This window comes from Anolis carolinensis, unplaced genomic scaffold, assembly GCF_035594765.1.
Source record: "Anolis carolinensis isolate JA03-04 unplaced genomic scaffold, rAnoCar3.1.pri scaffold_11, whole genome shotgun sequence".
In the NCBI taxonomy this organism is placed as follows: Eukaryota; Metazoa; Chordata; class Lepidosauria; order Squamata; family Dactyloidae; genus Anolis; species Anolis carolinensis.
This window is the reverse complement of record NW_026943822.1, coordinates 3,767,939-3,793,481: the sequence shown is the minus strand read 5'-3', so window position 1 is coordinate 3,793,481 and position 25,543 is coordinate 3,767,939. Positions and strand designations below refer to the sequence as shown.

At 43.2% G+C, this 25,543-nt stretch overlaps 1 protein-coding gene across 2 annotated transcripts in view; it reads right to left on the bottom strand.

Annotated features, from left to right (window-relative positions):
- agbl1 (AGBL carboxypeptidase 1) overlaps positions 1-25,543 on the bottom strand; it is a 581,450-nt gene that overhangs the window by 396,309 nt on the left and 159,598 nt on the right. For both annotated transcript variants that reach the window (XM_062963555.1, XM_062963554.1), the window contains exon 17: positions 21,219-21,372. In XM_062963555.1, the coding sequence (XP_062819625.1) occupies positions 21,219-21,372 (154 nt within the window). The remainder of the gene's footprint in view (positions 1-21,218; positions 21,373-25,543) is intronic.

Below are 25,543 nucleotides of genomic sequence, written 5' to 3'. Positions count from 1 at the left end.
ATCCATGAATGCCGAATCCATGGATATAGAGGGCTGGCTATATTCAAATATACTTCAATATACTTGGTCCTTTTATGTTCCCATGGTGAATAGACAACTAAATGGAATATGACGACTTTGTCTTCAGCTATGTGAACCCAAATGGCCCGGCACCTCTCCCAGGAACTTGGGGCCATAGTTGAGGCTTTCTGCTCTCACATTTATTTATTTAGTTGACAAAGCAGTGAACAAAGAAGGGTCCTGGCATGAAACAAGCACAGTGGGCACGACATGACCTGGTATGTGTGATGTGGCTGAATACTTCTAGTTGCCAAAGACCAAGATTTATCAAGATGTGGAGCCTTTGTGTTCCTCCAGTTTGAGGAAATGCATTTTCACTCAGCTTTGCTTCAGAACATATTCCTGAGTGAAATAGTTTGACCTGACAGCAGCAGTAGTTTATGAATCACAGCAGGTTCACACCAAGGTCCAGGAGACTTTCACTCAAGCTAAGGCAGGCTTTGCTTTCGCTTGGAACAAAGGGTGCTTTTACAAAACAGTCCCATGTCTTGCAATTCTAGCCGACCTTCTGGCCCAGTTTTTATAAAGATGGCAAACTTATATGTGAATTATCACAGTTTTGTCTGCAAGTACAGGGCTTAAATTACTTAAATTACATTTTCATTCTCTTTTCCAAGCTTTCCTGTCTTCTCATGATGTGGCCAAAATACTTCCGCTTTGCCTCTAATATCCTTCCCTCCAGTGAGCAGCCGGGCATTATTTCCTGGAGGATGGACTGGTTGGATCTTCTCACGGTCCAAGGCACTCTCAGGGTTTTCCTCCAGCACCTCAGTTCAAAAGCGTCTGTCATACCCCAGCCACCTTTGGCTTCTGAACCTGATTCAGAAATGAATTTTGACCAGGATAATAATAATAATAATAATAATAATAATAATAATAATAATAATAATAATAATAACTTTATTTTTATACCCCGCCCCATCTCCCCGAAGGGACTCGGGGCGACTTACATGGGGCCTGGCCCGATAAAACAAACAAATAACAGTAACAAAGCAATAAAACAATTATCCCAGTAAAAAACACCAACATCAATAAAAACAATCATTAAAATCAACAAGCAGGATACAGTGTTAAAAACAGGAGACTAATTCGTAGATCCCAGGCGAAATGCAGAGTGTTACGAAATGGGAAAAGGAAATTTTACAGTTGGACAATAAAGTGTGGTATAAAATGGCAAGACAACAACAATGGGACTATTATGGAATGGACAGATAGATCAATCCAGCAACAACTAAACATCGAAGGCCTTTTGGAACAGCCAGGTTTTTAAGCTCTTCCGGAAGGAGAGGAGGGTAGGGGCCTGCCTGATCTCTCTAGGGAGCGAGTTCCAAAGCCGGGATGGGGGCCACGACGGAGAAGGCCCTCTCTCTCTCTCGTCCCCACCAACCGTGACTGTGAGGGTGGTGGGAGCAAGAGAAGGGCCTTTCCCGACGAGCGAAGAGAACGTGTGGATTCATAGAGGGAGATGCGGTCTCTAAGGTAGGTGGGTCCCAAACCGTTTAGCGCTTTGTAGGTGATAACCTGCACCTTGAATTGGGCCCGGAAAGTAAATGGCAGTAAAAGGATGAAGCTTATTCTGACTTTTACCTAGTCCGCAGAGCTCCTTCCAATTACAGCTGCTGGCTGCTGATAGCTCGGATGAGTCCTTAATTGGGAGCGAAACTGGGAATATTACTCCCATGGTTGAACCAGATGTTCTGAGTTCCCCAGAGAATGTGTCCTTCAACAGAAGGGAGTTTCTGCATCACCAGAGATCAGAAAAACAAGGCCTCCGAAGGAGTAACCGAGTAATCCCGAGGGGATAATGGATAGAAGATTCCCTTGGGAACCTTTGGGGAGTTTGGCTTCCCTTCTTTGTTATCAGATCTAAGTTCCATAAAAGTGTCTTGCACCGTGAACACTTTGCGGTATCAACGTAGCTATTTCCTGAGAACAGTTCACCGACTCTAGCTCCTGATTCTACCAAGCCAAGTTTCCTGTTCCTGGCGGTCAAGCCGAGCTGCAACTCCCGAATTTAAGTCTACTTCCTTGCCTTGTTCCTGAACCAAGTTTTGCCTCAGCTTCATCACGTTCCTGCCTTGATATCAAAGACTTCCTAGTGACATTGGACTTTGTTACTTAGCCTTGCTTTCTTGTTTTCCCCGCTCAAGAACTTCCCAACAGTTTTGAGCGTGTTTTGGTTTCTGGACTTCGGACAATAATATTGGACATTTCCCTTCATTTCACTGGACTAATTCATACCTTTTCACAAAGGACTATCATCTGCTCACCCTTTCCACTTATTCATTCCTGGATTTATTATTGTTTTAATAAAGATATTGTATGATTATTGGTCTCTGTCTGGTTTCCAGTGCTCACGCTGCCTTGGGGTGTTACAGCGTCTCTCTTCCTTCGCTCAGCCTTCCTTATGGTCCAGCTCTCTTTCGCATCCATAGCTTACTATGGGGAATACCATTGCTTTCACTATGCGGACCTTCATTGCCAGTGTGATGTCTCTACTCTTCACTATTTTATCTATGACGAGTTTATTTTAAAAAACAGATAAAGGGTTACTCTCTGCAGCACATTCCATAGCACATTTATCGTTGCAATTAACATATGTTTGTGCAGTAAGTATTAGTTTAGTTTAAAAACAGGACTCTTGATCTATGCGACCCTGAGTGGTTGTATATTACTTGGAATAGATACGCCACCACTTGCAACTGCTATGCCACCAAAGCCAACAAAGAGAATGAAATACATCTGGTGGGTGAAATCATTATTCAGCACACGTATTGGCAATCACATTTATCATTCTCTGTGTTTATTTACATATATCACTCTGCCAAACAATGCGTTGAAATTATTTATCTTTTCAATGTTTTTGTTTTGCTACTGCTTAAATGTTTGATTATATGTTTAATGCAACAGCGAAGTTAAGCAAAGCATTTTGCTTGATTTTGTACCATATTTTCACCCAAATTTCCTTTTGTTTTCTCAGGAAAAAGGAAGTACTGTATATACTCGAGTATATACAGTACATATATACAGCCCGGGCTGTGGGCTGTGGCGCAGGCTGGAGAGCAAGCCAGCTGCAACCAGCTGCAATGAATCACTCTGACCAGGAGGTCATGAGTTCGAGGCCCGCTCGGAGCCTATGTTTGTCATGTCTTTGTTCTATGTTAAAAGGCATTGAATGTTTGCCTATATGTGTAATGTGATCCGCCCTGAGTCCCCTTTGGGGTGAGAAGGGCGGAATATAAAAGCTGTAAATAATAAATAATAATAAATAAATAAGCCTAGTTTTTCAGCCCTTTTTTTAAGACTGAAAAAGCCCCCCTCGGCTTATAGTCGGGTGAGGGTCCTGGTTGGATTATGTTTGGGTCAGCTTATACTCGAGAATATATGGTACATTTATTATTTGTCTCTATTATTATTGGTATTATTACATTTATTATTTTTCTATACCTTTACTATAATATAGAGACACTGGAGAATGAATCAAGGGACTCCCTGCCAAACCTGTTCTCTATTCAGACCTTGGAAAGTTACACTGAGGAAGAATAAGCATAATGGCATGCAGAAGCCATCCATAACGGAACAAAGGAAGGAGCATGTTTTCGGATTCAGATCAGGGTTAACCGTGGTTAAAATGCTGGAGTGGAACTTGCAAGACTGAGGAGGGGAGCTCCCACTGCGTCCTGTAGTAGTGATAGCAGAAGCAGTAGTTAATAAGATGGAGAAGGAGGAGGAGGAGGCCTTGAATTAAATAAATGATTGAATGGTGATAGCCGTTGCCGTTTATCTGTACAGCAGAAAGCATTCTCAGAGGAGCATTTGCACCATTAACATTTAAACCCCTCTAAGCCTAGTTTTAGCCATTTTCATGCTCATTTGACATGAATATTTTGTTTCGGGAACAATTACACAAGAGGGGGTGAAAGGGAGGTTCTTGCGACTGCTGTTAGAGAACAAAACAAGCTCTTGTTTGGTTATTAGAAAAGAATGGCGGGGCCATTATACCTATTTCTTTCTGTCTTCCCTGCGTGTCCATGAGTGTGTAAGAGCGAGGAGAGAAAGATGAAGAGCGTTCTAAGAATATAATGGGAATGTAATAGCCATGTAGTGAATGATGAATATCCAGGTGAGAAGCACGGCACAATGACTAGAATGAAAATACACATAAAGCACTCGTTCTAGAATAGATGTTTTTTGAGGATATATTTGGGGATACACAGCCTGTAAATTACTGTTAAGGAAAAGTTCTAGACGAAAAAGGATAAATCAGGCAAAAGTCTTATTAAGATTGTAAAGTTCTCACTCAATTTTCATTAAAATGACATATAGAGTTAATTTTAGGTGAAACTTGGCAAAATATCTGATTGACTGCGAGAGGAAATAGAAGAGTTTTCAACACTACAGCACCTCGGTAACTCTGGAAAATGTTATTAGACACAAATCATAGATGGATGGCCCAACCTGAGGAAATAGAGGCGTGGGAAGGCTGGGTTTAAAAGATCTGAATCTTTGTGATGTCTGGAAGGGGATGGGTGAAACAGGCCTTTCCTAGCAACAATGCATTATGAGCTGTCCCTAAAGTGATGCTAAGAACCTGTGGTTTGCTAGATCTTTAGGAGTCATTTAAAACCCATTGATTTTACAAAAGACTTATTATGTATTGCTGCTCCTCCATGATGACATGATGGCAACAGTCTTGGACAGCAATGGCCCTCAAAGTGACCTATTTAAGGTAGAATCAAGTGTCAAATAAGGATGTGTTATTGCCCCAACCTTATTTTCCATCTTCATCACTATGATACTTCATCTTGTTGATGGGAAGCTTCCCACCAGAGTAGAAATCATCTGTCTGACAGTTGGCAAGCTATTTAACCTCAGCAGACTGAAAGCCAAAACCAAGGTCACAACAACATCTGTTATAGAACTCCAATATGCCAAAGATAAAGTAGTCTGTGCTCATTCAGAAGCAGACCTACAAGCTACTCTAAACACCTTTGAGGAAGCATACAACCTCTCATTGAACATCGAGAAAACCAAAGCGCTCTTCCAGCAGGCACCAGCCAATAATAATAATAATAATAATAATAATAATAATAATAATAATAATAATAATAATAATAATAATTTATTATTATTATTAAATAATAATAATAATAATGATTCTGGAGAACTGTAAAAGCCGAAAAGCTAATCTTCACATGACGTGGATTGACTACAAAAAGGCCTTAGACTCACTCCCACACAGCTGGATCATCAAGTGCCTGGACGCCATGGGGATTAGTAAAAACGTTGGCACCTTCATTGAAAACATGATGGAGCACTGGAAAACTGAACTGTTTGTTGGAAATGAAAGCTATGGACTTGTCAACATCAGGAGAGGAATTTTCCAGGGAGACTCATTGTCCCCTCTGCTTTTCATTCTTGCCATGATCCCTCTGTCAACAATCTTACAAAAAACAAATCTCGGCTATCAAACATCTAAGAATTCTCACAAAATTTCGCATCTGATGTACATGGATGACCTGAAGCTGTATGGAAAAACGGAAACTGAAATCCAGTCTCTGACTAACACTGTCCGAATTTTAGTCTCTGACTAACACTGTCCGAATATCAGCATGGAGTTTGGCTTGGACAAATGTTCGACAGTGGCATTGAAGAAGGGAAAAATCATTGAAAGTGAGGGCATAAATATGTCTAATGGCCAAACAATAAAGTGTCACCAGAGGCCTATAAATATCTGGGCATATTACAGCTGGACAACATAAAGCATGAACATGCGAAGACTGTGGTCAGCAAAGAATACACACAAAGAGTCAGAAAAATTCTCAAAAGCAAGCTCAATGGAGGCAACACCATCAAGGCCATAAACACCCGGGCCATACCTGTCATAAGATATACTGCTGGCATTATAAACTGGACACAGGCGGAACTGGACAATTTGGACAGAAAAACAAGAAAACAAGAAAACATGACCATTCATCATTCACTGCACCCTCGCAGTGATGTTGACCGGCTATATCTGCCTAGAAGATCAGGGGGCAGAGGACTCTTACAAGTAAAACAAGCAGTCAAAGAAGAAGAACATGCCCTGGCAGAATATGTCAAGCAAAGTGAAGAACCTGCTTTGACTGAAGTCAAAAATCAGAAACTCCTCAAAGCACAGCAGACAAAAAACCAGTACAAGAAAGCCACACTACAAACTAGAGCTGACAGCTGGCACAACAAAACATTGCATGGAAAGTTCCTTGACAAAATTGAAGGAAAAGCTGATAAGGAGAAGACCTGGCTCTGGCTCACGAATGGGACCCTGAAGAAGGAGACAGAAGGCCTGATCCTTGCAGCCCAGGAGCAAGACATCAGGACAAAGGCAATCAAGGCCAAGATCGAAAAATCAGCTGATGACCCAAAATGCAGACTCTGCAAGGAAACTGACAAAACCATTGATCATATCCTCAGCTGCTGTAAGAAAATCGCACAGACAGACTACAAACAGAGGCACAACTATGTGGCCCAAATGAGTCATTGGAACTTACGCCTCAAGTACCACCTCCCAGCAGCAAAGAACTGGTGGGATCACAAACCTGCAAAAGTATTGGAAAATGAACATGCAAAGATACTGTGGGACTTCCGAATCCAGACTGACAAAGTTCTGGAACACAACACACCAGACATCACAGTTGTGGAAAAGAAAAAGGTTTGGATCATTGATGTTGCCATCCCAGGTGACAGTCGCATTGAGGAAAAACAACAGGAAAAACTCAGCCGCTCTCAGGACCTCAAGATTGAGCTTCAAAGACTGGCAGAAACCAGTGCAGGTGGTCCCGGTGGTGATGGGCACACTGGGTGCCGTGCCAAAAGATCTCAGCCGGCATTTGGAAACAATAGACATTGACAAAATCACAATCTGCCAACTGCAAAAGGCCACCCTCCTGGGATCTGCGCGCATCATCCGAAAATACATCACACAGTCCTAGACACTTGGGAAGTGTTCGACTTGTGATTTTGTGATACAAAATCCAGCATATCTATCTTGTTTGCTGTGTCATAATAATAATAATAATAATAATAATAATAATAATAATAATAATAATAATAATAATAATATCAGTATGGGGTTTGGTTTGGACAAATGTTCGACATGCACGGGCGCTTCGCTAAGCCGAGTGCTCGCTGCTCTGCCCCTTGGGAGGAACCTGTGCGCGTTGCTAGGTAGATAGCAAGCTACCTAGCAACACGCACGGGCACTTCCCAAGGGGCGGAGCAGTGAGCACTCGGCTTAAGAAGCACCCCTGAGCGTTGTTAGGTAGCTTGTTATCTACCTAGCAACGCGCACGGGCACCTCCCAAGAGGCAGGGCAGAAGCGCCCCTGCGCGTTGCTAGGTAGCTTGCTATCTACCTAGCAACGTGCACGGGGCACTTCCTTCGACCGGCTTGCTGGATAATAGGGCCTCCCTATTATCCGTCAGATCCAGTTATTCGACATTCGGCCCGCCCGTTTATGTCGAATAACCGGAACTCTACTCTATTCAGGTCAGCTTATACTCGAGTATATACAGTAAGTAAGTAAAAAGGTGAAAACTGCTACTGCTGATTTATTAATGTGGGTCAAAACAACAGACAGCATTTTTGGTTTCTTCTTCCAGATGTCATTAGAATGACAGTATAATGTCTGCCCTGTAAAAGTTGCTACTATTGCTGCTGTTTGACTCCCAGTACTGTCCCACTTCCACAGTCATCCGCATCCAAAAATGATGCTCTCCTTTGATGGGAGCACTGCCAGGCTGAGGGAAAGTCTATTTGGCTCGGCTCAAATGCCCAACTGGCTCATTTAAACACTCCAACATTTGACCTTTTCAAGTACATCCCTCCAGCGCTGGGAGAGTGACTGGAATTTACTACCGAACCTGGGGAAATGCAGTGCTCAGTGAAATGTGCTTTCTCCTTTTCTTGTGTCAGAAGTTGAGCGCGATATCAGGAGCTCAGCAACAGCTCAAGGCTCTCTTTTGCCATTTGGAAGGAGGAGGAGGAATTCACTGCCTCCCAAGCACCATATTTCATCCCTGGACCAGGCAAATATTGGGAGAGTATTTTAAGCCCTTTCTGGCTAGGAAGTCAGATTAATTTCCACCCACTTCACAAAGCACACAAGTTGCAATAAGGAATGTAGAGTAACCGCATTGCATCTTGGCTTTTTCTTTTGAAGGGTTTGCAGCAGAATAAATATGCGATATCTTTTCATAGTTCTCCAATGGGTGAATAATTATCCCATCTGAAAAAGAAATCAGTTCCACTTTACTAATTATTTTGGGTGAAGAGCAGTGTAGCAGGAAGCTTATGAACATAAGGTGAATAAAAATGCATAGCACTGCATTACATCAGGGACCAGCCTGCTTATCACAGCCAACTTGTTTTCTTTTGCCCATTGGGATATCCAGCAAAGGGCACAGATCACACCAGACTGTTGTTGTTGTTTTACATATTAAAATAATGGAGCTATTAAAACAGAGAGTTACAATAATGGAGAGTTATAACTGTCAAGAGTATTTTTGCAGCACAGCAGTAGTTGGATGGAGTCAGTGGAACGCAGAACGAAGAGACATCACAGACGCTGGTAAAACTATATACAAGTTTTACTGAAAGCAGTAATAAAGACAAACAGACTTGCAAACAAACACAGGACTTAACACCTAGGCAGACAGCACTCAACTCAGAACAGAACTAATGTAATCAGTAATGCACACACACTTGTGTCTGGACACTCCCCAGTTCCAGCCACACATCAAGGTCATCACAGCTTCTTAGTATTTAACTCTTTCAAGACTATAGCACACTCTGGATGATGCAATCAGTATGCAATACATGCAAGACACAAATTGCATTTAAACACTACCAATACACAAATCCCACATTAACAATAATGCTCTGGCAGTTCCATGTCTCGTATGTTGTTGTTTATTCATTCAGTCATTTCTGACTCTTCGTGACCGCATGGACAAGCCCACGCCAGAGCTCCCTGTCGGCCTTCACCGCTCCCAGTTCCTTCAAGGTTGAGCCAGTCACTTCAAGGATACCGTCCATCCATCTTGCCCTTGGTCGGCCCCTCTTCCTTTTTCCTTCCATTTTCCCCAGCATCATTATCTTTTCCAAGCTTTCCTGTCTTCTCATGATGCGGCCAAAGTCCTTCATCTTTGCCTCTAATATCCTTGTTGTGACTCAGCTGGAGCCTCAGAGTGACTCTGATGGGAATTATGGGATTCGGGTTCAAGATGATGGGATTCAGGTTCAAAATGACTCTGATGGGAATTATGGGATTCAGGTTCAGAGTGTTCCTGCTGTGGAAGATGAGGAACAGGGAGGCTTTCCCACAGCAGGGAATGGTGTTGATGATACTGAAGCTAGCCAGGTGCAAATTGACTCAAGAAGGGAGGACAGCTCTCAGTCTGATAGCATACAGACAGACGGTTACACTAACGAGCTGTCTGGCCTTGACGAAACAGAATCTTTAGATCGAGCTGGTCATTTGGAATTCAGGGTTCGCAGAAGTGTCAGAATAGCAAACAAGAGGGAGGTCAGAGGCCAAAGAAATACTTTCATGCTATGCAAGGGGTATTAAAGAGTGTGCTGAGAGAGAAACCTTTGTCAAAGCAACTTCTCGTTCGAGTCAAGAATCAAGCTCTTGCTTTCCTGGATTATCTTGCAGCCTTTGTGTGTTCATGTTCATGGGACTTTGTCATGCATTAATGAAACCTTGTTTTATGTCTAATGTTTTCTTGTATTATTCTTTATAGCCTTGTTTTGCAACAATTTTTTGGAACTTTACTTTTGCTTTTTAAGAACTGTTTACCTTCTATTTTCTAATAAACTACAAAAGACTTCAACCTGTGTGCAGTCTGGTGTATATAGCAAGGTGAAGCTAACCTGAGGTGCAACAGGGTGGTCAGGAACAAAAATATTTCTAATCTTTGCAGAGTTGGGTATTTCTGTCTATATTACTAAAATAAGCTTTCAGAGAGTGCTCATCTAACACACATATTAGAAAAACATATAGGTGATGTTTCAAGGCCCATAAACAGGCCCATAAGACCTCCCGCTATATCCAGCTATAAATACATCTTAACTGTTAGGACAACTTGGCGCATATAAAGAATGCCTACATTCCCTTATTCCTTGGCTTCTGAGCTCAAACCAAGCAGCGCCAAGTGCCTTCAGGGCAAGACAACTCTGACGAGGCCATAATCTAATTAAGTTCCCATTTTGCTATCAGATACGTCATCTTTTCCTCTGAAAAAGTTATTGAAAAGAGAGGGAAAGAGAGCATGAGCTCTCCATAATTAACATGCAACAGCATCTGTCATGTGTGGAGCAGGCACCGTTATAAGAACTCTGGAGTCAATAATTCATAAACCATAATGCATTATTAATCAATTATCAAGGCCCGAATTACATTTAATGAGATTAAGCTGATTGGAGCACTAAACTGTTTGAAATGTATTGATTTAATCAATGTGCTTAATTAAACTGTGTACATTTTTCCTCACCAGCATTAGCTCACAATACATAGCAAAAGTGGCTTTTCCTTGCTGCTCCAGATTCTCAGCTCTTCTTTGCCAGTTTTAATTCCAAGGAAGGGAGAGTACCGAGTTAAAGGGAATGGGGCCTCCTTTCTTTTAAGAAAAAATATGGATCAACCAACCCTGGCAGATTTCATGGTATATCTAAAGGCAGGAGATGAGGGTGTTGGTGGACTCGGATCAGCGGCTGTGTGAACATTCCCCATGTAAAGCAGCAGCTTGCAACCTGCTCAATTGATTTGTTGCTGCAACTTGCTTTGCTCCGTGTTATGGTTGTAGTTTCACAAGCCTTCTGTCCCAAAGAGTGCTAGTGCTGCACCAAACTAGAACTCCCATGTTTCCATAGCATTGAGCCAAATCAGCTAGAGTAGTGCCAAACTGCATTAATTCTACACTGTAGACGCACCCATAGACACATAAATGCATCCTTGTTGCATCTCAGGATAGCTTCACCTTGCTGTATACACCAAACTGCACACAGGTTGAAGTCTTTTTAGTTTATTAGAAAATAAGGTAAAGGTTTTCCCCTGATGTTAAGTCCAGTCATGTCTGACTCTGGGGGTTGGTGCTCATCTCCATTTCTAAGCCGAAGAGCCGCCGTTGTCCATAGACACCTCCAAGGTGATGTGGCCACTGGCAGGACTGCATGGAGCGCCCTTACCTTCCCAACGGAGCGGTACCTATTGATCTACTCACATTTGCATGTTTTCAAACTGCTAGGTTGGCAGGAGCTGGGGCTAACAGTGGGCGCTCATTCTGCTCCCGGGATTTGAACCTGGGACCTTTCGGTCTGCAAGTTCAGCAGCTCAGCGCTTTAACACACTGTGCCACCAGGGGCCCCGTTTAATGATATACAGTAGAGTCTCACTTATCCAAGCCTTGCTTAACCAAGTTTCTGGATTATCCAAGCCATTTTTGTAGCCAATGTTTTCAATATATCATGATATTTTGGTGCTAAATTCATAAATACAGTAATTACAACATAACATTACTGCGTATTGAACTACTTTTTCTGTCAAATTTCTTGTCTAACAAGATGTTTTGGTTCTTAATTTGTAAAATCATAACCTAATTTGATATTTAATAGCCTTTTCTTTAATCCCTCCTTATTATCCAAGATATTCGCTCATCCAAGCTTCTGCCGGCCCGTTTAGCTTGGATAAGTGAGACTCTACTGTAGTACAATATAGCAATTTAATGCTTATACAGTAGAGTGTCACTTATCCAAGCTAAACGGGCCAGCAGAAACTTGGATAAGCGAATATCTTGGATAATAAGGAGAGATTAAGGAAAAGCCTATTAAACATCAAATTAGGTTATGATTTTACAAATTAAGCACCAAAACATCATGTTTTACAACAAATTTGACAGAAAAAGCAGTTCAATACTCAGTAATGTTATGCTGTAATTACTGTATTTACGAATTTAGCACCAAAATATCACGATATATTGAAAACGTTGGCTTGGATAATCCAGAAACTTGGATAAGCGAGGCTTGGATAAGTGAGACTCTACTGTATTTTGCTATGCTAATAATATATTGTATGTTCATTTGATTTGTAAGCTCTGAGTCCCCTTCGGGGTGAGAAGAGTGGGATATAAATGTAGTAAATAAATAAACAAATAAACTACCTTTCGGTTGCTTAGGTCAACAACGAGCAGGGGCTATATATATATATATATATATTATTTTATTTTTAATCGTCGGTTGCTCACTCCAACGTGGGCTGGCCTCAAACTCATGACCTCTTGGTCATAGTGATTTATTTCAGCTGGCTTTTGTCCACCACCTCTGGAAAGGGCTCATTGGAATTGGGAGCCAAGAATATTCCTAAGATTGCAATTGCCCCTGAAATAGCTCCTGCATTTTTGCAAAACTTGGTTGCTCATCTTTATGAAATAATTACAAAACAAGCCGCAGACACAGACACTTTTCTCCATAGATTGGTGACTTGTCGAAGCAAAGTTGGAGAAGGAAGCCGAGTTGTTGCTCAAAGCCATTGAGGGAATAAAGAGGGTGAGGAGCATGAAATGCAGCGAATCTCCCAAAAGCTATAATTAGCCAAGCTGCTTAAATGAAATAAAAATGTACATGATTATTCAGCCTTGCCCAGAGGCAGGCTTGTAGCACACAACATGGCTGGGTCTCTTTCTGCCAAGTCACCCAGCAAATCAAATGGACTGCATTTTTGCAAGAACACTGTTATTATAATTCCCGAAGCATGCCCGAGGTTTGAATGGCACTCTAGCCAACAAGCAGGTCCTACTCAAGTTACTTTGAGTGTTGAATCGCCCAATTGAGCCATTTGAAACTGATGTTTATATAGAATGAGTACATTGTTTTTAATTTTTATTATGTTAAAGTTGTTATTATTATTGGACTGTTGCATCTTGTTTGGTGTATGTTGGTATCGAATGTTTACTATGTGTAAACTGCCCTGAGTCCCCATGAGAGACAGAGTGGTATATAAATAAAGTGTTGTTATTGTTATTGTTGTTACTTTGATTCTTTGAAACAAACACCCTACACTAGGCATAGACCTAGTGTGCAGTTCTTCCCTTTGGAACAAAAAGCAGTCTTTTGAGAGTTCCTGCAGAACTCTTTGTTGTCCTATCAAGGCCTTTGTTGGTACAAACCTTTCAATGTTCGACAACACAGCTGATTTTCATGTCAGTGAATGCGAATGGCTAGTTTCAGCTCACACCTGGTTTTGAACTAAAAGCCAATTTGATCATTTTCAAGGTATAAATATGTTTTATTATGAGGTAGGTGCTGGCTTTTGTGAGCTACTTTAGGACCCACTCCAGGAGAAAGGAGGCATATACATTAAATGAATAAATACATCCTCCAACATTTAACAGATGAAAACTGGGACATATGTGGCCAAACATCAGAGCATAGTCAACATGGAAGATGAGGAGTAACTCAAAAGATTGGAGAGGCTGCAACAGTTTGCTTTTGCCTGAGCCCATTGGGAAAAGCAAGTTTATGCAAAGCATGAGGAAGAACGGATCTGATTTTATGTTTGAAATGAATATCTTTAATTCATAATGTATTTTAATAGTTTTAACTGTTTTATGTGCTGTTTTATATTGGTTTGCATGGGCATCTCATTGTTGCCACTGTTGTAAGCCGCCCTGAGTCCCTTCGGGTGAGAAGGGTGGAATATAAATGTGAGAAATAAATAAAATAATAAATGTGTCCCTTTATTTGGCGGTTGAAACCGCTAGCTGCAGGAAATCTGCTGACCAGAGGGTTAGCAGTTCAAAGCCACGAGTTGGGGTGAGCTCCTGGATGTCAGCCCTAGCTTCTGCCTAACCAGCAGTTCGAAAGCATGCATGTAATGAGGAGAGAATACTTCTAGAACATGGCCATACAGCCCGGAAAACATACAACAACCCTGTGATCCCAGCCATGAAAGCCTTCGACAACATATGTAATGTGAGTAGATCAATAGGTATTGCCTGAGCGGGGAGGTAAAAGGGCACCCAATCATAACGGCAATGATTGGAAGAAGTCTATAGACACCAGGTTACTAGGCATGGAAAAATGGAACAAGAGCCGGAGTTGAGCATTGCCTCCTGAAGCCGGAGATGGAAAAGAGAAGGCCTTTGCCTCTGTCTTTGTATTGTATGTCTTTGTCATTGTATAAACAAGGCATTAAATGTTTGCCTTATATATGTAAGCTGTAATTCGCCTTGAGTCCCCCCGGGGAGATAAAACGGAATTTAAATAAAGTGTATTATTATTATTATTTTATTATGACACAACAAACAAGATAGATATGCTGGATTTCATATCACAAAATCACAAGTCGAACACTTCCCATGTTATGATTGAGCCTCGTGGCTCTGTTACTGACAGGCGTGGGCGTAAGACTCCTCGAGAGTCAGATACTCTCGAGGAGCGAGAGAGAAAAAGACTGCGAGACATATTTGCAGCACCATCTGACGAAGAGTCTTTCGAAGGGTTTACGGAGAGAATGGAGGAGGGGCTGGTTAGCTCAGAGGAGGATGAGATGGATTGGACTCGGGTAAGGGAGGAATTGGGTGCCACTGGCCATGATGGGACAGAAGATGAATGGGGACCTTCAGGATTAGACCCATGGCTTAGCTGGAGGGATGGGACGGGATCCACAGCTGGAGATGCTGTTGGGCGTAGTCAGAGGTGTTCCAGCTCTGACGAGGAAAGTGATGAGGAAACGCCCGGGTTAAGGAGGACAGCTGACAGTGATGAGGATTTGTAACTGGCATAAAATGGGGCTTGGGAGCAATTGCAAATTGCGTCGGGCAAGGTAATCTGGGCAAACGCTTGGGATTCGTGTGTGTGTGTGGGACGCTTCCCTGAAGACTTGTGTGCTTTCCTGTGCTGAGACGTAAGTTGATTGGAATCCAGGGTCAGACGGCGGGAGGGATTGTGTGGGCATTTGTTTGTGCAAACCTGTGCTTACTCTTATTAGCTTGACCTTCCGTCGTCTTCTTGACGGACGCCATCTCCTGCTTTGAGAACTCGGACTGAACTGACCACGGCTTGTCTTCCCCCCTTCTTGGACTTGGAAAAACTACAAACGTCTGCTTCTGGCTTTGATCTACGGAACGGAACTGGTCTACTCTACTGCTAAAATCCCTGGCTGATTTGTTCGTGTTGGAATCCTGTCTGCTGTGTGTGTGTGTGGGAGCGACGCAAGTTACTCTAAACACAGTGTTGGCAGCAGAGAGGAATCTGCTGCCAATTAGTTGCATTCTTTGTATCTTTTGTTCCTTGGCTTTCGTTTTGTTTATACCCAGGCTGAAGAAAGCAGTTTGTTTTTACCCGGATTAAACTCCGGTTTAATCCGGTTTATCTTTTGAACATTTACTTTTGTCCCTTTTTGCTCCTAAAGGCAAAAATTGCCTGGCCCTTGTGTTTTACGGGCATTTTTGAGTTCTGTAATCTAATAAACTCTGTTACTTTGAATCTTGTGGCGTTCTGTCCTTGACAGATTGCCCGACGCCCATAAAAGGTTTATTGCAGCAATAAACCCGTCAGGAAGACGATGGATGAGTTAAGGGTCAAATTAGACCAATTGCAAACGGCTTTTACCGTTAGCCAAACAGCTCATGCCGTGAAAGGACATGTTTTGACTCCTGAACGCTTTGACGGAACCAGGTGCAAGTTGCCAACCTTTTTGGCACAAGTGGAGCTTTATTTTTCTCAGCTCAGTGCTCACGCTTTTCCTACAGACACTAGCAAAGTGGCCTTTATTTTGAGTTTGTTGACCGGTCCCGCAGGACAATGGGCCACTAATTTAATTTTGGGAAATGACCCAGTCAAGGACAATTTGAATAATTTCAAAAAGTTGTTAACTGATACTTTTGGGGATCCTCTCCGCACGGAGAACGCTGGGTGGGCTCTGTATCGGTTGAAACAGGGAAAGGGGACTGTTTTGGATTACTTAAATAAGTTTAACCTGTATCGCCACCAGCTGGATTGGGGGGAAAATGCATTCATGCTTTTATTTACTGCCGGGTTAAGTGATATGCTCCAGGATGAATTAGCACGCTTGGAGCCGGCTGAAAGCTGGGACGCCTTAGTAGCTAAGGTGCTGCGTTTAGACGCAAGGTTCGAGGCTCGTAAACATTCAAAAGCAATGTGTGCGCCACCCATGCATGTAACCAGGGCACCTGTGGTGATGGGGGAAGAGCCCATGGAGCTTGGGGTCTTTAAAAAGCTGTCTACAGAGGAAAAGAGCCGTAGGAGGCAGCTGGGCTTGTGTTTGTACTGTGGGAATGCTGGGCATTTTGCCAAAAATTGTAATGTGAAACCTTCCCAGCTTTCGGGAAAAGGCCAGCCCTAGTGCGACGTGAGTCCAACGCACTAGGGCTCCTCAAGCAGTCAACTGAGGGGAGGAAGCATGTTTTCGTACCCATTACATTATCTGTTGGGGGAAGGGAACTTGTTTCTACTTTGGCACTGCTGGACTCAGGGGCTACGGTCTCTTATGTAGATATTGAGTTTGCTAAGAAGCATGGCATTCCTAGAGTGCGCAAGGCATGCGACGTGTGGGTGGAAGGAGCAGATGGGAGACTGCTGGAGACTGGGGTGGTTAACCAGGAAACCTCAGCAGTAACGTGGGAGGTGCAGGGAGTAACGGGAACGTTTGTGTGGGATATTACGAGCTTGCCTAGATATGATGTGATCCTGGGGATGGATTGGCTAGCTGTAGTAAACCCACAAGTAGATTGGGCAACACGTAAAGTGATCTTAAAGAGGCAGGATTGTTGCACTTTAAATGTTACTCATTCTGATATGGAGGGAGTGCCTGCTGAGTATGGGGAGTTCTCTGATGTATTTTGTAAAAGAGAAGCGGACAAATTACCACCGCACAGGCCATATGATTGCGCCATCAAGTTGGCAGAAGGTGCGAAACTGCCAGCAGGGAGGCTGTATGCCTTGACTGTACCGGAAAGGCAAGCTTTGCGGGAGTTTCTAGATGAAAATTTAGCCAAGGGGTTTATTCGTCCATCTAGTTCTCCAACTGCGGCACCAGTATTCTTTGTAGCCAAAAAGACTGGGGAACTTAGGCTGGTCTGCGACTATCGGATCCTAAACAAATACACCATTCGGGATAGGTACCCGCTCCCTTTAATCTCGGAACTGTTATCAAGGGTGCAAGGGGCTAAGGTCTTTACCAAGCTTGACCTGCGGGGGGCCTATAACTTAATCCGTATACGGGAAGGGGATGAATGGAAGACGGCATTTAACACGTGTTTCGGATGCCACGAGTTCCGAGTCATGCCTTTTGGGCTTTGTAATGCTCCTGCGGTCTTCCAGAGGTTCATGAACGATGTGTTCAGGGACCTAATTGACCAATTTTTAGTGATTTATTTGGATGATATCTTGATTTTTTCTAAGGACGAGAAAGAACATCGTCAACATGTCAAGCAGGTTCTGCACCGACTGCGGGCTAATGGGCTTTTCGCCAAGGCTTCCAAGTGCATCTTTCATGTGCCTGAAGTGGAGTTCCTAGGTCATGTAGTGTCAGGTAGGGAACTTAAAATGGACCCACATAAGGTTGACGCCGTCAACTCATGGCAGGAGCTGAGGACTAAGAAGGATGTACAAAGGTTCTTAGGTTTCGCTAATTACTACCGGGAGTTTATTCCGAATTTTGCAAAGCTCACGGTACCTTTGACGCAGCTTCTGCGCAAGAAACAGCCATTTGTGTGGGGGCGGGAAGCTCACGAGGCGTTTCTACAACTTAAGTCTAGTTTTCAATCGGACAACATACTAACCCATCCTGATGTTGACAAACCGTTCGTGGTAGAAGCGGACGCTTCTAGCTACGCGTTGGGGGCTGTATTGTCTCAGAAGGATTCCTCAGGGACCTTGCGTCCCTGTGGATTTTACTCGCGGCAACTAACACCCTTCGAGCAGAACTATACCATATGGGAGAAGGAGTTGTTGGCGATTAAGGTGGCGTTTGAGGTGTGGCGGCACTGGCTTGAAGGGGCACGGCACCAGATCGTGGTCAGGTCTGATCATAAGAACTTAGAGCACTTGCAAACAGCAAAGAAGTTAAACCAGCGTCAAATCCGCTGGGCTTTGTTTTTCTCCAGGTTTAACTTCAAGGTGCAGTTCGTGGAGGGGAAGGCAAACTTGCGGGCCGATGCTTTATCCCGCAAGCCAGAATTTAAGACCAATGAGCAGGTAGTATGTCAGACCATCTTGCCTACTGCCTCGCTGTGTGTTGTAGATAATGAGCTCGGGTTACATGACCAGATCCTTGAGGCTCAGAAAGATGATGTGTGGACACAGGAGCAACTGATGCTGCTCTCAGCAGGTAACCGTACCATACTGCCGCATCTCCAAGATCAAGACGGGGTATTGGTGCGTAGGGGGCAGGTTTACGTACCAGTGGGGGCCCTCAGGTTGGAGGTGATTAGAGCCCACCATGACGAACCCATGGCTGGGCACTTTGGCAGGTTCAAGACCGTACAGCTTATCACCAGGAGCTACTGGTGGCCAAAGATGCGGCAAGACATTCTGCGCTTTTGTGACAGCTGCGCCGTTTGCCAGCAGAGTAAGACGCCTGTTGGGCGCCCTAGAGGGTTGTTGTCGTCTTTACCTGTTCCGGAGAGGCCATGGCAAATCATTTCCATGGATTTCATTTCAGATTTGCCTAAGTCTGGGGGTTATACTTGTATTTGGGTGGTGGTGGATTTATTTAGTAAACTGGCTCATTTTATTCCTTGTTCAACCATTCCGGCGGCCCCTACGTTGGCCTTACTGTTTACAAAGCACATCTATCGCTTGCACGGAGCACCCGAGGTGATTATTTCCGATAGGGCTCCGCAATTTGTGTCACGCTTTTGGAAACACTTCCATGAGTGCTTGGGGACTAAGTTAAACGTGTCGTCCGCCTTCCATCCGCAAACGGATGGACAGTCGGAACGGGTTAATGGGCTCTTAGAGCAGTATTTGCGTTGTTTTTGTTTAGATCAACCCACGGCTTGGGTGAAGTGGTTACCGGTGGCGGAATTTGCTTACAACAATGCGGTGCACACGTCTAGTCAGCATACGCCGTTTGAGCTTACTTATGGCTTTCACCCACGGGGAGGTGTGGCGCCGTCGACCAATGTGGTCTCTTCGGACCCTGTGTACCGCTCTACGGAAATGGCTGCATTGCATGATGTTGCCCGTCGCTTACTGTTGGAAGCTAAGGCAACGCAGAAGACTCAGGCTGACCGCCACAGGCAGGCAGGGGAGGAGTTGGAAGAAGGGGATTTGGTGTGGTTATCTTCCAAACATATTAAACAGGCTGGGGGAAAGTTTGCGCCTCGGTATTTGGGTCCCTTTCCTATCGTTAAAAAGATTTCTTCTGTTGCGTTTCGTTTGCGTTTACCGTCTAGTTTAAAGGTCCATCCAGTCTTTCATCGTTCGCTGTTGAAACTTGATACCTCTAGTCGTCGTGGTGCTATAGCGGAGGGTATCACTGCCACTTCTCCGCCATCGGAGGAGGAGGCCTTTGTGAGAGGGGATAGTGTTATGATTGAGCCTCGTGGCTCTGTTACTGACAGGCGTGGGCGTAAGACTCCTCGAGAGTCAGATACTCTCGAGGAGCGAGAGAGAAAAAGACTGCGAGACATATTTGCAGCACCATCTGACGAAGAGTCTTTCGAAGGGTTTACGGAGAGAATGGAGGAGGGGCTGGTTAGCTCAGAGGAGGATGAGATGGATTGGACTCGGGTAAGGGAGGAATTGGGTGCCACTGGCCATGATGGGACAGAAGATGAATGGGGACCTTCAGGATTAGACCCATGGCTTAGCTGGAGGGATGGGACGGGATCCACAGCTGGAGATGCTGTTGGGCGTAGTCAGAGGTGTTCCAGCTCTGACGAGGAAAGTGATGAGGAAACGCCCGGGTTAAGGAGGACAGCTGACAGTGATGAGGATTTGTAACTGGCATAAAATGGGGCTTGGGAGCAATTGCAAATTGCGTCGGGCAAGGTAATCTGGGCAAACGCTTGGGATTCGTGTGTGTGTGTGGGACGCTTCCCTGAAGACTTGTGTGCTTTCCTGTGCTGAGACGTAAGTTGATTGGAATCCAGGGTCAGACGGCGGGAGGGATTGTGTGGGCATTTGTTTGTGCAAACCTGTGCTTACTCTTATTAGCTTGACCTTCCGTCGTCTTCTTGACGGACGCCATCTCCTGCTTTGAGAACTCGGACTGAACTGACCACGGCTTGTCTTCCCCCCTTCTTGGACTTGGAAAAACTACAAACGTCTGCTTCTGGCTTTGATCTACGGAACGGAACTGGTCTACTCTACTGCTAAAATCCCTGGCTGATTTGTTCGTGTTGGAATCCTGTCTGCTGTGTGTGTGTGTGGGAGCGACGCAAGTTACTCTAAACACAGTGTTGGCAGCAGAGAGGAATCTGCTGCCAATTAGTTGCATTCTTTGTATCTTTTGTTCCTTGGCTTTCGTTTTGTTTATACCCAGGCTGAAGAAAGCAGTTTGTTTTTACCCGGATTAAACTCCGGTTTAATCCGGTTTATCTTTTGAACATTTACTTTTGTCCCTTTTTGCTCCTAAAGGCAAAAATTGCCTGGCCCTTGTGTTTTACGGGCATTTTTGAGTTCTGTAATCTAATAAACTCTGTTACTTTGAATCTTGTGGCGTTCTGTCCTTGACATCCCAAGTGTCTAGGACCGTGTGATGTATTTTCGGATGATGCGCGCTGATCCCAGTAGGGTGGCCTTTTGCAGTTGGCAGATCGTAATTTTGTCAATGTCTATTGTTCCTTATTATTATTATTATTATTATTATTATTATTATTATTATTATTATTATTCATTTCCTCCCACTGAGTTAATTGAATTTAAACTATGTTTCACTTTGAACTCAGTCTGAATCAAGCTGAGGACAAAGAAGGGAAGAGAGAGAATCTGGGACATTTTACAAGTCTCTGAAATACTGGAACTACTGGGAATTCACTGTCCCTGTCAAATTGGAACAATTGCAGAGTATCACACTCCCACTGTTACTGAGCGTCAAATGGCGAGAGAATGCAAAAACTACCAAATGAACATAAACCCCAGTGACTTACGAAACTCCTCCATGTCATGGCTCCTCTCTGATTCCGGCATGGCAGTGATGGTGAGCAGAGGGCAAGGGTTTCCTCCTAAAGTATGGCACAGAGTTTGCTTCCGGAAGAAGATTTTCTTGTGGTTTGTGGTTTGCTCCAGGAGGTCGAGATGAGACTGCAATGGAGAAACAGACAGTCAGACACAGAAGTTGTTACATCTTCACCACTTTTCCATCCGAGCTGTGGTGCCGGGCTGTGGCGCAGGCTGGTTAGCAGCCAGCTGCAATAAATTACTCTAACTAAGAGGTCATGAGTTTGAGGCCAGCCCATATTGGGGTGAGCACCTGACCATTAAAATAAAAAATAGCCCCTGCTCGTTGTTGACCTAAGCAACCCGAAAGATAGTTTCATCTATCAAGTAGGAAATTTAGGTACCACTTATATGTGGGGAGGCTAATTTATGACACCATAAAAATCATCCAGCTGCCATTGGAATGAGGAAGTGCCGTCGCAGTGGATGATGAAGCAGCTGCTCCCCCTGTGGCCGGAATCAAGCATCCCCTCAGGAAGCTGGAAGCTGGAGAAGGTTTAAATTGCCTCTGAGTCTGTCTCTGTCTCTGTTCTATGTTTATATGGCATTGAATGTTTGCCTTATATGTGTACAATGTGATCTGCCCTGAGTCCCCTTTGGGGTGTAAATAAATCTGGTTTGTAACAGTAAATCAAAATAGCATTTTAATGTAGCCATTTACCAAAAAGGTCTCAAACAAATCTTTTGTTATACTTATTTTTTTGAAAACAATAACACACACACAAAAAGAATAAGGACCTAGCAAAAGAGTCCAAGATACAAATATACAGAAGCAAGACACTGGTCAAACTATTGTCCATTCTTGCTGGCCACACTGGTTCCTTTCCTAGCTTTACATCCAGAGTGGGAAAAGACAACCCTAAGGCTTTCAACATTGCCCACTTTCCATTTGGTGTCATGGTGAGCTATTCAACAATGTTGTCTCTTACCCTGAGTTATTTCAAGCCCAAGAAGACCTTGTAAGCAGAAAGTCATTTAGTCCTTTAACTCATTTAACTTTTGTTTTAACTTTTGTTTTATTATCTTATTGTGTTTTAACCTGTGCATTTTGTGCTAATGTATTTGTGTTGTTACTTTTGTAACATTGTGAGCCGGCCCGAGTCCCCGCGGGGAGATGGTGGCGGGGTATAAATAAATTATTATTATTATTATTATTATTATTATTATTATTATTATTATTATGACACAGCAAACAAGATAGATATGCTGGATTTCATATCACAAAATCACAAGTCGAACACTTCCCAAGTGTCTAGGACTGTGTGATGTATTTTCAGATGATGCACGCAGATCCCAGCAGGGTGGCCTTTTGCAATTGGCAGATCGTGATTTTGTCAATGTCTATTGTTTCCAAATGCCGGCTGAGATCTTTTGGCACGGCACCCAGTGTGCCCATCACCACCGGGACCACCTGCACTGGTTTCTGCCAGAGTCTTTGAAGTTCAATCTTGAGGTCCTGATAGCGGCTGAGTTTTTCCTGTTGTTTTTCGTCAATGTGACTGTCACCTGGGATGGCAACATCAATGATCCAAACCTTTTCCTTTTCCACAACTGTGATGTCTGGTGTGTTGTGTTCCAGAACTTTGTCAGTCTGGATTCGGAAGTCCCACAGTATCTTTGCGTGCTCATTTTCCAATAATTTTGCAGGTTTGTGATCCCACCAGTTCTTTGCTGTTGGAAGGTGGTACTTGAGGGATAAGTTCCAATGAATCATTTGAGCCACATAGTTGTGCCTCTGTTTGTAGTCTGTCTGTGCGATTTTCTTACAGCAGCTGAGGATATGATCAATGGTTTCGTCGGTTTCCTTGCACAGTCTGCATTTTGGGTCATCAGTTGATTTTTCAATCTTGGCCTTAATTGCCTTTGTTCTGATGGCTTGCTCCTGGGCTGCAAGGATCAGGCCTTCTGTCTCCTTCTTCAGGGTCCCATTCGTAATAATAATAATAATAATAATTATTATTATTATTATTATTATTATTATTATTATTCTATTCGTATCGGCGCCCCATTTTCGGAAAATGGGGGACAAATACAAAACTGATACAAAACGAATGAAACTAAACAAAACGAACAGCGATTCCATACATATGCACACTACTACTAGCCGGTCTGGTAAGCAGCTATGCAAAAGTTGTCCAAACTAACATTTCCAAGTTTTGCTGCAAGCACTTGCCAACAAAGGAGCGAAAGAGAGTTTTCAGTGGTTTCTGTCAGACAATCAGGTACGGCCTTTCCCAACCCGCTTATAAGCTCTGCCTTCTGATCCGAGCCCAAGTGCCATTCTTATTTCTAATCAAAAGGTGGCCAATCTAAACTCCACTCAGCCACTACAGGCAAACATACCTCGAGAATCTGCCAATAACTATTTTTCATTTATAATCCTGCAGTTATTCATTACTCAAAGCAATGGTGGTATTGAATTCTGCCCCTTTGTGTGGTCTCCTCCCAACGTGCATAGCTGTGCTGCAAATATGCCTGCAGTTATTAAATGTACATTAGATTATGATCAGTGTTTCCAAGGCACTCTTTCCATATGGGATTTTATCATCATTCCAAATGCATTGTACAGGTAATTGAGCCCTTGGGTTGCTAAATCACTTTGAATTCATTACTAGTCTGAAGAAAAAGCGTAGCTGTGGGGAGGGAGGGACCCCATACATTTTGCATGGACATAGGCTAGAAAATGAAACTCAACAATGCGCATTCACGGGATGGATTTTTGTCCCTCATCTAAATAGCAAAAAGGGAACTAGGACTAGCTGTGTCAACCAGGAGGGCATCTACACTGTAGAATTAATGCAGTTGGTGTGACGGCGCGAGTGGCGCCATCTATATGTCGAACTGTAAGTTGCAAGATTTGAATTGTATCATGCCTGATTTTACCTTTACCCTGTAAATGTAGTTGGATTGATTGGTTATTTATAGCTGTCAATCAATGTTGTTTGCACCAGTTATATTGCTCCCTCAGCTCAATTGTTTGACTCCACCCTTTCCTGGAGTAGGACAGTGTTTCCTTTTTCATTCCACCATCAAGCTTTCTATCAGATGGACGTGAGAGAGAAACTTGACTCTAAAAGCCCTTGATTAAGTTACCTCTCAGCACCAATTCTGAGGTTCTTACCCTTGAGACTTATGCTTCATGTTCAGGGCCAACCTGGATGACGTTGAGGAGTCTCAAGCGCCTTCAAATCAGTTCTTTGGCATCAGAGGAAGACTGTGTCTTCAAACATAGGCCATTTGGACTGAAGCTGAGGATTGCTCCGGCATTCACAGCCATTGAGAAAGAGGGACCTGGAAAAGCTTCTCAGCTGCAGAGCTCCTTGGACTTAAGACAACCAAAGACTGTAATGTATATTTTCCTTTACCCCTTTTGAAACTTCCAGCTTATTGGGATAACCTTTTGTGAACAATAAAACCAGTTTTGAGTTATCTACAGTGTTTTGGTCCTTTGGAGTTCCAGTTTCCCTAAAGGAGGGCAAGAAGCAATCCCCTGGGGAAAGATGTCACGTCCATGCCTCTTTCGCTAAGAGTTATAGCTCCGGGCGCGACGGCACAGTTGGACTCCATCTTAATTGCCATGTGTCAATGCTATGGAATCAGAAGAGTTGTAGTTTGGTGAAGCAGCTGCACTATTTGTTAGAGAAGGATAAAGACCTCCCATGATTCCATAGCGTTGAGCCACAGCAGTTAAGGTGGTGTCAAACTGCATTAATTCTACAGTGTAGATGCCCCCCTCCGGATCAAATCCAATGCATATACTGTAACTTCCCTATACACTCATGATTTGGTAAGCACCAAGCATGGATATCTCTCATATCTTAATAATACAGGAAATACATTCAATTCATTTTGAACGCAGTGTAGGGTAGAACTGAAACCACTTTTTAAAGGGACATTTATAGTACCATATATATTTGAGTATAAGCCGGCCCGAATATAAGCCGAGGCACCTAATTTTACCACAAAAAAATGGGAAAACATTGACTCCAGTATAAGCCAAGGGTGGTAAATTTCAGAAATAAAAAGAGATACCAATAAAATTACATTACTTGAGGCATCAGTAGGTTAAATGTCTTTGAATATTTACATAAAGCTCAAATTTAAGATAAGACTGTCCAACTCTGATCAAATCATTATTCTCATCTTCTTCAATGTCAATGTGCTTATGTATCCTTTTAATAATAATAAAGTAAAATAATACATATAATAACAATAATAATAAAAATAAATACAGGAAAATAATACATGTAATAAT